Source organism: Sorex araneus, chromosome 6, assembly GCF_027595985.1.
Source record: "Sorex araneus isolate mSorAra2 chromosome 6, mSorAra2.pri, whole genome shotgun sequence".
Taxonomy (NCBI): Eukaryota; Metazoa; Chordata; class Mammalia; order Eulipotyphla; family Soricidae; genus Sorex; species Sorex araneus.
This window is the reverse complement of record NC_073307.1, coordinates 162,857,843-162,871,956: the sequence shown is the minus strand read 5'-3', so window position 1 is coordinate 162,871,956 and position 14,114 is coordinate 162,857,843. Positions and strand designations below refer to the sequence as shown.

At 57.6% G+C, this 14,114-nt stretch overlaps 1 protein-coding gene across 4 annotated transcripts in view; it reads right to left on the bottom strand.

Moving 5' to 3' along the window:
* The window catches only part of MARK2 (microtubule affinity regulating kinase 2), a 56,693-nt gene extending 47,718 nt beyond the window's left edge, over positions 1 to 8,975 (bottom strand). Inside the window, exon 1 of one of the 4 annotated variants that reach the window (XM_012934963.2) lies at positions 8,343 to 8,975. In XM_012934963.2, the coding sequence (XP_012790417.2) occupies positions 8,343 to 8,396 (54 nt within the window). In that variant the 5' untranslated portion in view covers positions 8,397 to 8,975. The remainder of the gene's footprint in view (positions 1 to 8,342) is intronic. The other 3 variants (XM_055141601.1, XM_055141600.1, XM_004618363.2) reach the window with 3 other exon arrangements.
* Between the last annotated feature and the right edge of the window lie 5,139 nt (positions 8,976 to 14,114).

Below are 14,114 nucleotides of genomic sequence, written 5' to 3'. Positions count from 1 at the left end.
TGCGCGCAGCTGACCCAGGTTCAGTCCGTGGCACCTCGTGAGGTCCTCCGAGCCCTGCCAGGAGTGATTCCCCTGAGCACAGAACTAGGAGTTAGCCCCGCACACCAAAGGGCTAGGACCCCTCTATCTAAAAAAAAAAAAAAAAAAATTCAGAAAGCTGGAAAGAGCACAAAAGCTCATGGCTTTCTCTGTGGCCCAGGTGCCGAGAGAAGATGATGACGGAGAAAGCTCCGTGAACATCCCTCCCACTGACCTGAAAGGTGTGGTGCTCAGAAAAAACTCTCCATAGTGCTCGGCTGCCAACAGTGAAGAGGACGCTGACGCAGGGACGTGCCACGGACACCGTGCTAAGTGCTTCATACTCGCTAGCTCTAACCTACCAGGTGGGAATGACTGTGTCTCCCAGGGAACAAACAGGCCTAGAGGAATTAAGAACCCCGAGGTCAGCAGGGGCTGACCCAAGATTCCAACACGGGGCGCCCCGCCGCAGAATCCAACTGCAAGAAAGCGTGGCTGCGTCTGAAAGGCCCAGCTCCCCGCCAACCGGGCCTGAAGCCCGGCACCCAGCACTGGAGAGCAAGCTCCCTCAGGGCCCGCTTCCGAGACCTGAGAAGCAGTAACCCAAACTCTCGGGGGCACCAGGCCAAAGAAATAAGCCACCGTGCCTCCGAGGCCATCTGTGGGGGGGGGGGGGGGCGGCGAGAGGGGTGCAGGAGGACCCGCACATGCTCGAGGACAGGAAGGGGAGGAGGAAAGAGAGCATCCTGCAGACAGGACGTCAGTGACCCCAACACCAATGAGCCTGTAGTAGCCAGGCCCTGCCGGAGGCACCTCCCGCACTAGTAAGATTTCTTTTTTTTTCTTTTTGGGTCACTCCTGGCTCTGCACTCAGGTATCACCCCTGGCGGTGCTCAGGGGACCATATGGGATGCTGGGAATCGAACCCGGGTTGGCTGCGTGCAAGGCAAACGCCCTACCCGCTATGCTATCGCTCCAGCCCCTAGGAAGATTTCTGTCACTGGGAAATGGGGGAGGGCGACCCTGCCACCCTGGGGTGCTGCTGGTCCCAGGAGCCTTGGAATCCCGCTCTACCTGCCCCGAGATTCTGACACAGAAAAACTGCAGTACCTGCTGAACTGCCAAAGACCAAGAGCTGCTTCTTCCTCTTCCTCTTCCTCTTCCTCTTCCTCTTCCTTCTCCTCCTCCTTGTCCCTGCCACCCCCCCCCCCCCCAGCAGGCCAGGCCAGATCACTTGAACATACTCAGCCCAAAGGTCTGAGGTCCTGGGGTCTACCTGGATTTTGCAATCGAGTCACAAGGGCCCTGGGTCAGAGTCAGGGGTGCCCAGTCCCCTGAGAATCAGCGCAGCGCGGGGGCGGGGAGCCACACCAAGGAGAGACCCAGGCCCGGCTTCCTGGAGGCCGTGGGCCATCTGCCAGGCAGTGACTTGCAGAGAAGCCCGAATGAAAGGAGCAGTCTCTTGGCGGGCACTGCTGGTCAAGGTGGCAGGCCGGTCGGTACTGGGGGGAGGGGGTGTTTACAGACTTTGGTCCAACTCACGCCTGAGCGAGCAGAACCCAGAGGAGGCAGACCTTCCTGTCGCCAACTTCCCAAAGAGCGCCAGGAAACTAGGCCGGGCCCGCTGGAAACCAGCTGGACCGGTTCTACAGAGAAGCTTCTGGTCCGCTCGGCCTCCCGAGTTAAAAAGAAAAAGGCGGCTCCAGCTCTTCTCCTGCACACACACACCCCAGAACCCTGAACTCTCCCCACACCTCCCAGCCTCGCCCCAACCACCGGCTCCCGCTCCCCCCCTCCCTCCCAAATCCATCACCTAGTGCACAAGCGGATTCGGCCCCTCTGAGCCATTTCCTGATGAGAAATAGAAGGGATGAGGCAGCGGGAGCGAGTGCCCAGACAGCTGTGGAGAGAACGCCCCCGGGGCACTCAGGACCCCGGCAGATGAAGGGGTCAGGCCCATTTAAAGGCCCAGGGGAGCAGGGACAGGGCTCTTGGGCAAGAGAAGAAACTGAGGTCCCGCCTCCTCTCTGAAGGGAAAGTGGAACCCAGAGGGCCTGATTCTCCCAAGGGGCTGAGATGTTGAGTGTGACGCCCCCTGTGGCTGGCACCACCGGAAGGAATTGTCGTCGTTGGGGAGGGCACACAGGGGCCAGAGACAGGGCGCTCTCCCCAGGCCGGTGAGGGGGGAGCCACAGAGAAACCTGCGGTGCCACACACAAATAAATGACCTGGAGAGTCTGAGCTTCCCGTGCACAAAACGCACAACTCCTGGGGGGTCTCCCGGCCAGGCCAGGCAATCCTGCCAGCTTGCCATTCCGCTGAGCTTCCAGAGGAGGAAGGCCAGGCCGCCCTCTCCCCGTCCCTCTCCACCTCTGCTGTGACTCGGGAAGAAGCCGTGGGCCTGGTGACACTAGCCCAGGTCGGAGGGAGAAGGAATCGCAGCCCTCGAGGCCTCTCCGGGCCGGCCTACGGTTAACCAAGCACAGGGCGGGGGCTGGAGCCAGAGCCCGCAGGCTCCGGGAGGAGAGGAAGGAGACCACCCTCCTGCCCTTTCCATCTGCTGAGGTGACTTCATCCCCATCCATTAATGGGCTTCAAAGTGCTGCGGGGGTGGGGTGGGCAGGGGTGGGGGGTGGGGGGGAGTCCATTTAGCTGCTGTGGGGGGTGGGAGTGAGAGGTGGCGCCCAGCCCCCACCGCCCTGGGTCGATAATGGGCCCCAAAGTCTGAGGCTTGGCTGCACTCTCAGCATAAAATATTCATTCAGGTTGACATAATACATATGTAGAAAAGTCGCATGAAGGAGCTCCTGGGAGAAGAGAGATGCCAGCCAGGTGGCTAAGGACTCGGTGGCAGAGGTCAGGGCGACCTGGGCGCTGCCCACCTCCCCAGGCTGCCTCCCAGGCTAAGGCTTCTCAGCCCCGCCACCTCCCAGGGACCAAGAGTGCGAGACAGTGACGGGCCCCAGGTTCAAGCCCTGGCACCACACATGCCCACGAAAGACACTTCTGGGGCAGGAGCAACAGTACAGCTGACAGGGTGCCTGCTGTGCACGAGGCTGACCCAAGTTCAATCCCTGAGACCCCATATGACTTTCCCCGAGCCCCTCCAGGAGCAAGCAACCCCTGAGCGCAGAGCCAGGAGTAAGCCCTGAGCACCACCAAGAGTGCACCCCTACCCCACTCCACCCCCCAAAACGAGATTTCTGTTGCAAAAAAGTCTCAGGCCTTATCTTTGGTCCCCATCCAAAGAGTCGGTAATCCCTGTGCAAACTGGACTGCCGTCCAAAGCAGCCGGCCTTCATTGACCACCTTGTGTCCACTCCCAAAGTCCACAGATTAGAAATGATGACGGCTTACTAGATTGTTACCTCCAGAGTTCAAAGGCCAGGGAAGGGGATGGTCAGTCCACATGCCAGGGACCTACAGCCCCGGTTCCAACAAACAAGGTGAAACTCTGACTGATGCTTCTCCATCAGGGCAGCAGCCAGGGTCAAAGGGCAGAGGTCGGGGTCAACAACTTAGCACAGTGCCGTGCTCTCTGCTGGACAGCGCCAGCCCAGGGTCCGGACGGAGATCTGTCTGTTTGATTTTGGGGCCACACCTGGCGGAAATCGACCCGGGCCTTCTGCACGCGTGCCCGCTGGGCCCTCTCCAGCCCCAGGACCGGCAGGTTTGGATCAGCTCACTTTCCCCGGGCTTCCAAACGCCGCTTTCCAGGACTCTGGGAGAGAATAAACAAGGCCCCCGAATCCTTAGGAGAGTGAGGACGCACCACAGAGGTGGCAGAGGGCTAGTTTTCCGCTGTCCCCCAGAAGCCCTCTCCCTCGGATGTCAAGGTCCAAAACGGCGCCTCTATAACCAGGACGCCCCCCCACCCCCCCAGCTGACGCCGTGTGGGCCCGGAAGTCAGACCCCTCTGTCCACGGCCACTGCACTGGCTGAAGGCCAGGCAGCCAGACGCCCTGCTAATGGCCTCCAGGCCAGTACAGCCACTTGGAAAAGAAGTGAGGGGAAGGCTCAACTCCAGACAGGGGAGCCCCAAATACCAGCCCCAGGTCACAACCCTCCTTCTGCAAAAGGAAGATGTGAGTCCTTGGCAGTGAAAAACACACCCAGAATCAGTTGTCACCAAAAATCATCTTAAAGGCAGAAAATGACTTTCTTTTATCTCCCACTTTCACTGTTAAGACACAGAGTCGACAGCAAACAGGCAGTCTCCCTGCAACACAAGACTTATTTTTATGCTTCCATGTGTGTGTGTGTGTGTGTGTGTGTGTGTGTGTGTGCGCGCGCGCGCATGCTTATGTGCGCGCACGCCTATTCACACACGATGAAAGCTTGGGGAAACAGCTTCTTATCGCCTGCAAGTTTTAAAGAAAGGGGAGAGACAGAGCAAGAAGCTATTGGAGCTCTAAGACACCAATGGAATGTGTTTACCTATTTACTGGGGAAACTAGTTTCCATCATTTCAAAAGAAACAGGCTAAAAGAAGGCCTCTGGGGGGTGAAATAGGCAAGTGAAAACCTCACACTTTATGTCACACAAAGGCACTCCCAAGACTCCTTTTAGCAAACACTGCTCATACCCGAGGCCACTTCTAAGGAGCCATGGTCCCAGCATCCCGACCCTCGTACCCCAACTGGCTCCTTGTCCTTGTTCTTTCCAAACAACACCAGCTCCGAGGGGCCAGAGCAACAGTACAGCAGACAAGACATTGGTCAACTTGAGTTCAATCCCAGACATCCCATATGCCCTTCCAAGCACCGCCAGGAGTAATTCCTGAGTGCAGAGCCAGAAGCGACACCCGAACATCACTGGGTGTAACACACACACACACACACACACACACACACACACACACACACACACCTGTCAAAAAAAAAACAACAACACCCACACCAGCTCCTGCCTGTAGCAGGAGTCCCCCAGAGTCCCCAGGGTGTCAGACCATCAAGTCAACAGTGTGAGCAGCTACCCAAGAATCGCAGCAGAAACTAGGAACCTGCATCCATGGAGTGGAATCAGAGAGTAAGAGTCACAGTTGGCCCCAGGATGACTATGTCAGCAGTCACTGCTCCAGACAGTCATCCAAGAGCAGCTGACAGGCCCAGTCCCTGATGACTGCTCTTGGGAGTTCAGTGCTGTGTGCAGAGCTGGTGTGTGTGCAAAGCTGGTGTGTCAGAGGTCATATATGTGCAGAGCTAGTTGTGCAGAGTTGGTGTGTGCAGAGTTAATATGCGCACAGAGCTGGTATGTGTGCAGAGCTGGTGTGTGCTCAGAGCTCGTGTGTGCGCAGAGGTGATGTGTGTACAGAGCTGGTGTGCACAGAGCTGGTGTGTGCTCAGAGCTGGTGTGTGCTCAGAACTGGTATGTGCTCAGAGATGGTTTGTGCTCAGAGATTGTGTTCACAGAGATGGTGTGTGTGCAGAGCTAGTGTGTGTTCAGAGATGGTGTTTGCTCAGAGCTGTGTGTGCTCAGAGCTGGTATGTGCACAGAGCTCGTGTGTGCTCAGAGCTTGTGTGTGCACAGGTGTGTGTTCAGAGCTGATATGCACAAAGCTGGTGTGTGTTCAGAGCTGGTGTGTGCTCAGAACTGGCAGGTGCTCAGAAATGGTACATGCACAGAGCTGATGTGTGCAGAGCTGGTGTGCAGAGAGTTGTTGTGTGCAGAGCTGGTGTGCACAGAGCTCGTGTATGCACAGAGGTGATGTGTGCAGAGCTGGTTTGTGCGCAGAGCTGGTATGTGCAGAGCTGGTATGCACAGAGCTGATATGTGCTCAAAGCTGGTGTGTGCTCAAAACTGGTATGTGCTCAGAGATGGTGCGTGCGAAGAGCTGATGTGCACAGAGCTAGTGTGCAGAGCTGGTGTGTGCAGAGCTGGTGTGCACTCAGAGTTGGTGTGTGCGTAGAGCCGGTGTGTGTGCAGAGCTGGTGTGCATGCATAGCTGATGTGTGATAGACGTGGTGTGTGTACAGAGCTGGTGTGTGCATGGAGCTGGTGTGTGCTCAAAGCTGGTGTGCACAGATGATGGTATATGTGCAGAGGTGGTGTGTGCTCAGAGCCGTGTGTGTGCAGAGCTAGTCTGTGCTCAGAGCTGGTGAGTACATAGAGCGCGTGTGTGTGCCAGTTCCTGTATGTAAGTGCTGAGCTCCTGTATGCTAGCTCCGTTATGAGCACAGAACTCATGTCAGCACAGAGCTCACGTGTACACTGAGCTCGCATGTGCACCAAGCTCCCATGTAAGCCGAGCTCGTGTACATGCCGTCCTCCATCAGGCACCAGGCACAGATCTCTAGAACACACTCATGTTTAGTCCACAGCACTGAGAAGCCACACTGAGGCCATCGCTCCCTCCACTCTGCTGAACACAATGCCCCCCCAGCCCTGCTGAGAAAGTGGGCACTCTGCGGCCACTCCCCAAATGCCTAAGGGTGCCAGTCAGTCACTTGGCTTCCTCCTCCCAGCTCAACAGTTGGGTAGCTCTCTGGTTAAGCAGGGTGTACCTGCCGAGACAAAGGCAGTGAGTGCTAGGAAAAGGAATGGGCCGGGCACCCTCCCCACGGCCTAGAGAAAGTGCCTCCCTGTAAGGTGGAACAGCGGGCAGACGGCGAGCGAGCAGAGCAGCTGCCAGACCCAGCAGTCACACAGCCATCAACTGTCTCATCCATGCACCTATTCGCCCCCCAAGAGCCACCACTCCACCAGAAACCCATCACGGCAGGAAAAATTCCCAGCCTGGCCAATAACAGAGCAGGAGGGGTGAGGGCCCAAAACAGATAAACATGAAGTAAAAGGACAAGAGGGAAAATTTTTCAGAGAAAGAAATGAACGGAATAAGAACAGAACCACTGTTCTACTGGGCCCCAGAGGACAGCAGAAGGGAACAAGGACGGCTGGGGAGGAAGGAGGGGAAAGGTGCAGAGAGGAAGCCCCAGGGAGCCCCAGCTCCTTCCACCAAGTTAAGCTGCTGGCACTGAAGAAAAGTTCTCCACCAAGCTGGGTGCGACAGGCGCAGGGGGGCGGGGAGGGGGGTTTGTTCTGCCGGGCGGTCAGCATGGGACACCGGAGCTGGGGGCAGAAAGGGGAGGGGTGGAAAGCGGATGCGGCCGGGAGGTGAGACACACAGGGAAGGCTGAGGCTTAAGTGACAAATGATAGCAGTGATTGCCAGGCAGGGGGGGCAGGCGGCTCCAGAAAGCAGCCTGCCCCATGCCAACCTGGCCCCAGAGCTCCAGGGACTCCAGATTAGCAGAGGGGAAGGGGACAGGAAGCAGCAGGTGAAGGCGGCAGGGGATGGACTCGGGGACGAAAGGCAGGGCTGACACGGAGCCGGCTGGAAAAGTGACGGATCTCAGACCCAAGCGGCAAGAGGGTACCAGGGGGGGTTTGTATGGCTGCAGGAGAAGAGAGAAAGGCCAGGCCCTGGACGAGGGGCAGGGCACCGAGGAAGGACGAAGCAACAGGTTACATCCACCGAGTGGCCTTCTCTGGTTGGGAGCAGCCCACCAGCCAGCAGTAAAACCCTCACGGTGGAAAAAACGGGGTGAGGCTTCCCCCCTCCCCCCCCACTCCCCGCCAGCCCGAAGAGGGAGAAGCCCGGAGCCCCCTTCAAGGCAACCTGTGGGAAAGCCAGGCGCATGACAGCTGGATGGGGAACACGGAAGCAACAAATGCCCGGGCGGGCGCCAGGCACAGGGCGCTCGGGGAGAAGGCAAAAGTGATGAGCGAAGAGTAGGCGAACGTCTCGGAAAGGTGACGCGGGTGGAGCTGGTGGGCTGCAGGCACCGGGGAGGGCACGGCTGCGAGAGGGAAGGCGCGGGGCAGGAAAAACACGGGGAGTCTGCAAGGCGCGGGGGGCGGCCGAGGGCACCCTGCGGGCGCTAAGCAGGGCCGGGGGGGAGGAGGCCCCCGGCGGGCGGCGAGGCCAGGGCGCGCGAGTCCCGGGGGCCGCGGGAGAGGAGCTCCCCGCAAATCGCGGGGAGCAGGAGGGCGGCTGCTGTAAGCGTGGGAGGAGGAAGACCAGAAAAGGCCCCGCGAGAAAAAAAGGAAGAGAAGGGGAAGCTGCGGAGGGAGGGAACGCGGAAGAGCTCGGGAGGGCGGCCAGGGGAGCCGGGGGAGTCGACGGCAGACAAGTGTGCGGCGGGGAGTCGGCAGGAGGAGGGTCCCCGGGCAGGGCTCGAGGGGGGGATGTGCGGGGCCGGGTGACAGGGCAGCCGAGGCTGGCGGGATGGCAGCAGGGGCACGCGGACGGCAGAGGAGGGAGGAGACTCTGCAAGGTGCAGGGGCCCAAGCCCGAGAAGCCCGGGAGCCCGCGGGGCTCCTTACCTGCTCCGTGTCCCTCTCGTTCAGCGTGGGTAGGGGGGTCCGAGCGCTGGACATGGCGCCGGTATCTCAGGGGAGGGAAACGAGAAGCTTGGAGGAAGGGAGGGAAGGGAAGGCGCGGAGCCCGGTCGGGCGGGGCTTCTCACAGCAGGGGCACCCGCCGCATGGGCCCCGGCCGGGGGTGCGGGGAGGCCGGGCAGCCGCTCACGCCAGCCCGGGGATGCGCCGCTCGGGCTAGGCCGCGCCGGCTCCGAGCGGCTCCGGACCGCACCCCCCCGACCCCCGGCTGGGCTGTGCCGCCTTTCGGCCGGGCTGCGCCGCTCCGCCTACTCTCTGCCGCCGCAGCCGGCCGCCTGCCTCGCTCCTCCCCTGCCCTCAGCGGCACTGCTCCGCGCCCGGCACACAGGCAGCCGCCGCCGGACCTGCTGCTCCCAACATGGCCGCCTCCACCGCCGGCCCTCGGCTCTTTCCGCCGGCGGCAGCCGGAAACATCCGAAGCGCCCTGGAACGGGAGGGGGGTGCGCCTCCTCCTCCGAGCCCCGGACGACGGCTGAGTTCCGGAAACACCCGAAGAAGGTAACCCCCGGGGAGGCGCGCACCTCCTCGGTTCCCGAGACCGAGCTTCGGGTCTGTTTACGGAAATCCACGAAGAGAGCCCGAAGCCCGAGGCCCCGCCTACAGGTCTTGCCCCGCCCCTTCGAACCGGCTTCGGCAATTTCCGGAAACACCCGAAGCTACTCCGCGTGCCCGGAGTCGACCACGCCCCCGCCCCGCCCCGCCGCCTACGGCTCTTGTCGGCTGTTTCCGGCAACACCCGAAGCCCTCGAGCTCGGGGTCATTCCCGGCGGGAGACCCAGAATCTGACTTGGACGCGGAGCGTGGAGCACCTGTGCCTGGTATTAGCTGACTGAGTAGAAACGACGAACTTTTAGCCCTTTCCTGCGATTAGCATCCTTCTGTTTTAAAGTAACTTCCCATCAGAATCTTCGTGCATCCGGTTGCCCGGCAGCTCTGAAAATCTTTCTCATTAATTTTCCAGCCTATCAACACGTGTGTCACCTGTCAGAGGCACCGTTAGTCTATTACCTGCCATCTTCTCTTATGGCTTGTTTTACTGTGCACCCCCACGTCTAGTCTAGAAGACACCTCACCCCGCCAGGTCCCTGGCAGGCGTCAGGTCAGCACTCTTGGCTCCCAGCTGGGGGAGGCTGCGGATGTCTCTCCCAGCCATGATTCCAGAGCCAGGTCTGCTCACAAAAAAATGCTGTGTAATCTTGAAGGAAAGAAATCAAATGGCATTTCTGAGCTTAGCCTTCTTGCTCCTAAGTGAAAATGATCCATGCCATAGGTCCAACCGAGGTATTCTAAAAATGTCTTTGAATTCCGTTTCATTTTATGATTTTTATCCAAAATACAAAAATGCTGAGTTCTGAGGCCACTCCCAGTGAGTAGCGCCTGGCGGTGCTCAGTAGATCTCTTGTATGCCAAGCATGCGCTCTGGTGCTCGGAGCTTACTCCTGGCTCTGCACTCAGGGATCACTCCTGGTGGAGTTCAGGGGGATCATACGAGGTGCTAGGGATTGAACCCACATCCATCATGCCTGTTGTACTATCTCTCCAGCCCCTTGGTTAGTATTTTAAATGCCCCTGCAAAACGAAGCAGGAAAGACCGTCTTATCTTCATTCGTGTCTCAGTAAGAGAAAGAAAGTCAAAGAAATGAGAAACTGGTTGACAATGAGAATTCCTGGGGATAAGTGTGAGCACTTTCCTTTGCCATCAACAAAGTACGGCCATTGGCTCGGTGAGCTCTGAGGTCCTCGCATCTCTAGAGAGCCTCTCACCCCAACAGGAAGTCATGTGGTTACCTGAGAAGGCTGTTCACTTCCTCCCGGAGGGAGAACAACCTGGTTTCGTTCCTCAGGCTCCATGCTGCCCCTGCCCTTCCTCCCCTGAACATGTCAGAACTTGGCCCTGCTCCCTTGGGTCTTAAGCAGCTGAAGCTAGGCAGAGCCTGGAGTCCCCACACAAGCCAGAAACCAGGCTCGAGCCAGTCCCCACGGGTACAGGAGCAGAGAAACCTTGGGGAGTCCGTGAGAAAGTGCTGGTTCGGCTTCTCACCCTTGACCTCCAACCCCAGCACTGAGCGACTAAGTCACCCAGAGATGCCAGCACCCAGGTAGGAAAGTGTCTCCAGAGACAGCAGGATCTCCTACCAATGCACGGGTCTCTGGGATGTCACCCGCGCTGCGCCCAAACTCCATCTAGGCCTTCTGGTCATGGTGGAAGAAGTTGGTCAAAGAACAGAGAAGGAATGGGGCTGGAGCGATAGCACAGCAGGTAGGGCATTTGCCTTGCACGCGGCCGACCCGGGTTCAAATCCCAGCATCCCATATGGTCCCCTGAGCATGGCCAGGGGTAAATCCTGAGTGCAGAGCCAGGAGTAACCCCTGTGCATCGCCAGGTGTGACCCAAAAAGAAAAAAAAAAGAACAGAGAAGAGAGGGAAATGCCCCCCCACCCAAATTCATCCTAGAAAATCCATGAGAATGATACGCCCTCTGGTGGCTGAGGGGGGATGCACATGCGCGCGCTCTCTCACTCTCTCTCTCTCTCTCTCTCTCACTCACTCACTCTCTCTCCCATCTGTCAACTATCCAACTATCCTTTGAAGGAAGGTAAGTTTCAGGGCGTTCCCTGCTGCCTCCTCTTGATTACTCAGGTTTTCACCCTGCCTCACCCCTGCCCCCCACCTCCACACTACCCCTCTTTCCCTTCCTCTCCCTCACTCTCTCTTGCTTTTTGCCACCTAGCCAGTCTCCACCTCATCTTTCTCCAGCCTGCTTCTTCGCCAGGGGGGATGGGCAGCTGGCTTCAGGGCCTGTGACTCTGCCCTGTTTTTTTTTTTTTTTTTTTTTTTTTTGCTTTTTGGGTCACACCCAGCAATGCACAGGGGTCACTCCTGGCTCATGCACTCAGGAATCACCCCTGGCGGTGCTCAGTGGACCATATGGGATGCTGGGATTTGAACCCGGGTCGGCCCCATGCAAGGCAAACACCGTACCCGCTGTGCTATCACTCCAGCCCCTCTGCCCTGCTCTTAAGAGGGCCGGCCCTTGGGGCTAGAGCCGTAGTGTAGCAGGTAGGGTAACTGGACTTTTTTTTTTTTTAATTTTTATAAGTGAATCACCATGAGGTACAGTTACAAACTTATGAACTTTCGTGTTTGCATTTTGTTTATATCCCTCCATAGGGTGTTTGCCTTGCACACAGCCCACCCAGGTTGATCCCCAACATCCCATATGGTTCCTCTGAGCACTACCGGGAGTGATTCCTGATCACAGAGTATAGCCCCAAAACCGAACAAACAAACAAAAAACCCAAACGTTAATGCAATTAGGGGCCAGAGTGATGGTACAGCTGGTAGGACACTTGCCTTGCACATGGTTGAACTGAGTTTGATCCCTGGAACCCCATAGAGTCCCCCGCAAGCACAGCCAGGAGTGATTCCTGTGTGCAAAGCCAGGAGTAACCCCTGAGCACCGCCTGGTATGTTCCCCCCCCTCAAAAAATAGTTAATGCAGTTGTAACCATGTTACCTAAACTACAGTAAAAGTTTGACAAAACGGGGGGCTTGAACATTTTCCCCCCTAAGTTTTATTTATTTATTTATCGAGCCCCTGGAGCAATAGCACAGCGGGTAGGGCATTTGCCTTGCACGCAACTGACCTAGGTTCGATTCCTCTGTCCCTCTCAGAGAGCCTGGCAAGCTACTGAGAGTATCCCACCCGCACGGCAGAGCCTAGCAAGCTCCCCGTACGCATATTCGATATGCCAAACACAGTAACAACAAGTCTCACAATGGAGACGTTACTGGTGCCCTCTCGAGCAAATCTATGAGCAACGGGATGACAGTGATACAGTGACAGTGATTTATTTATTTGGGTAAGCCCTAAGCTGTACTCAGCACTTACTTTTTGTTGTTGTTGTTGTTGCTTTTTGGGTCACACCCAGCGATGCACAGGGGTTACTCATGGCTTTTCACTCAGGAATTACTCCTGGCGGTGCTTGGGGGACCATATGGGATGCCGGGGATCGAACCCGGGTCGGCCGCGTGCAAGGCAAACGCCCTACCTGCTGTGCTATCGCTCCGGCCCCGCACTTACTTCTGACTCTGTGCTCAGGGGTCATTCCTGGCAGGGTTCAGGGGACCATATGGGGTGCTGAAGACGGAAGCGGGTCGGCTGTGTGCAAGGCAGGTCTCCTCCCAACTGTCCTTTCTCTCCAGCCCCTTCCTTGGTTTCAGGGCCACATTTGGCCATCCTTGGGCCTGGGCTGACGGACCCCTGACATGGTATTAGCTTTGGAAATCGCTTCTAGCAGTGCTCAAGAAAACTGTGGTACAGAGCATCAGGGGAGACAACCAGGGCTCTTGCTCCAGGCCACTGAACCATCCTCCCGCCTGGCCAGGAACCTTGAACCTGACCTCGAAATCATGGTACCCACAGGGCCCTGCCTTTTCATTTTGCACTGGGCCCCACATACGCGGCCAGTCCTAGTGCCAAAAATAGTCTGTAGCCTGTGTTCAGGGCTCTGCACGATCTGGCCTCAACTTACCTTACTGACATCCTCTCCAGTTCGGCCCACCTCCACCTCACTGATACGTACCTCCTGCACCCCATCATCCCTCCTTCACCTCCATGCGGTCAGGGTGACCCGTGGCCACCTACCTCATGCGTCTAGATCCAGATCAAATGTCACTTTCTCAAACCCTTGAACCCACTGAATCCTCAAAGATGAGTTAATAGGGGCCAGGGAGACAGGGCTAGAGTACACGCTTTCAGTTGGGGAGCCCCAGGTTCTATCTCAGACCCCACATGATCCCCCAAGAACTGTCCTGGAAGAAGCCACCCCTACCCCACCCCCAGCACCGCCCTGTGTGACCCCAAAACTGAAAGGAAAGAGAAGATTACAAGGCCGGAGAGAGAGCTCCAAAGGCTGGAACACCTGTGTCTCATGCAGGAACTCTGGGTTTGATTCCCAGAACCACACGCCCCTCCCCCCCCTCCGGTGCATTAAACCAGGAGGGGTGCCGCCAGCACTGCTCAGGGGTGGCTCCAAACCCAAACCAAAGGAGTAATTACTGCCGGAAGTCCCACCCTTCTCTGATTTGCAAATACATTCATTCAAGGAATCCCAAAGGAGCATCTCCCAAGACCAGAATCAGGCTCAGTCCCTGGACACAACGCTGTCCATGGCCCTCCCCCACTCAGGCCTCGTGCACGTGCACTCCTTGTCTGTATCACCGAGGGAGGTTACCTGCAAGATGCAGTGGGTGGGGCCGGAGCGATAGTACAGCGGGTAGGGCATTTGATACGCACACGCCAACCCAGGTTCGATCCCCGGCATCCCATATGGTTCCCCAAGCACCACCAGGAGTAATTCCTGAGCACAGAGCCAGGAGTAACCCCTGAGCATCGCTGGGTGTGATCCAAAAAGCAAATAAATTAATTAATTAATTAAAATGCAGTGGGTGACACTATTTAAGGTAGTGTCTCTGGGAAGGGACTAAGCACGAGGGTGGAGCAGGCATGTTTCAGTGACTTTATACCTGTGTGTTTATATGTGCAGAGGGTCAGGCCACCCCTGGCGGTGCTTGAGTGCTACTCCCGGCATGCACTCCGTGTCAAGCTTTTGAGTCCTGGGCCCCTGGCTTAGCACCTATACAAGAGTACCCCTGGGCCACAGGGGATAGTGTAGGGGCTAAGGTGCTGGCCT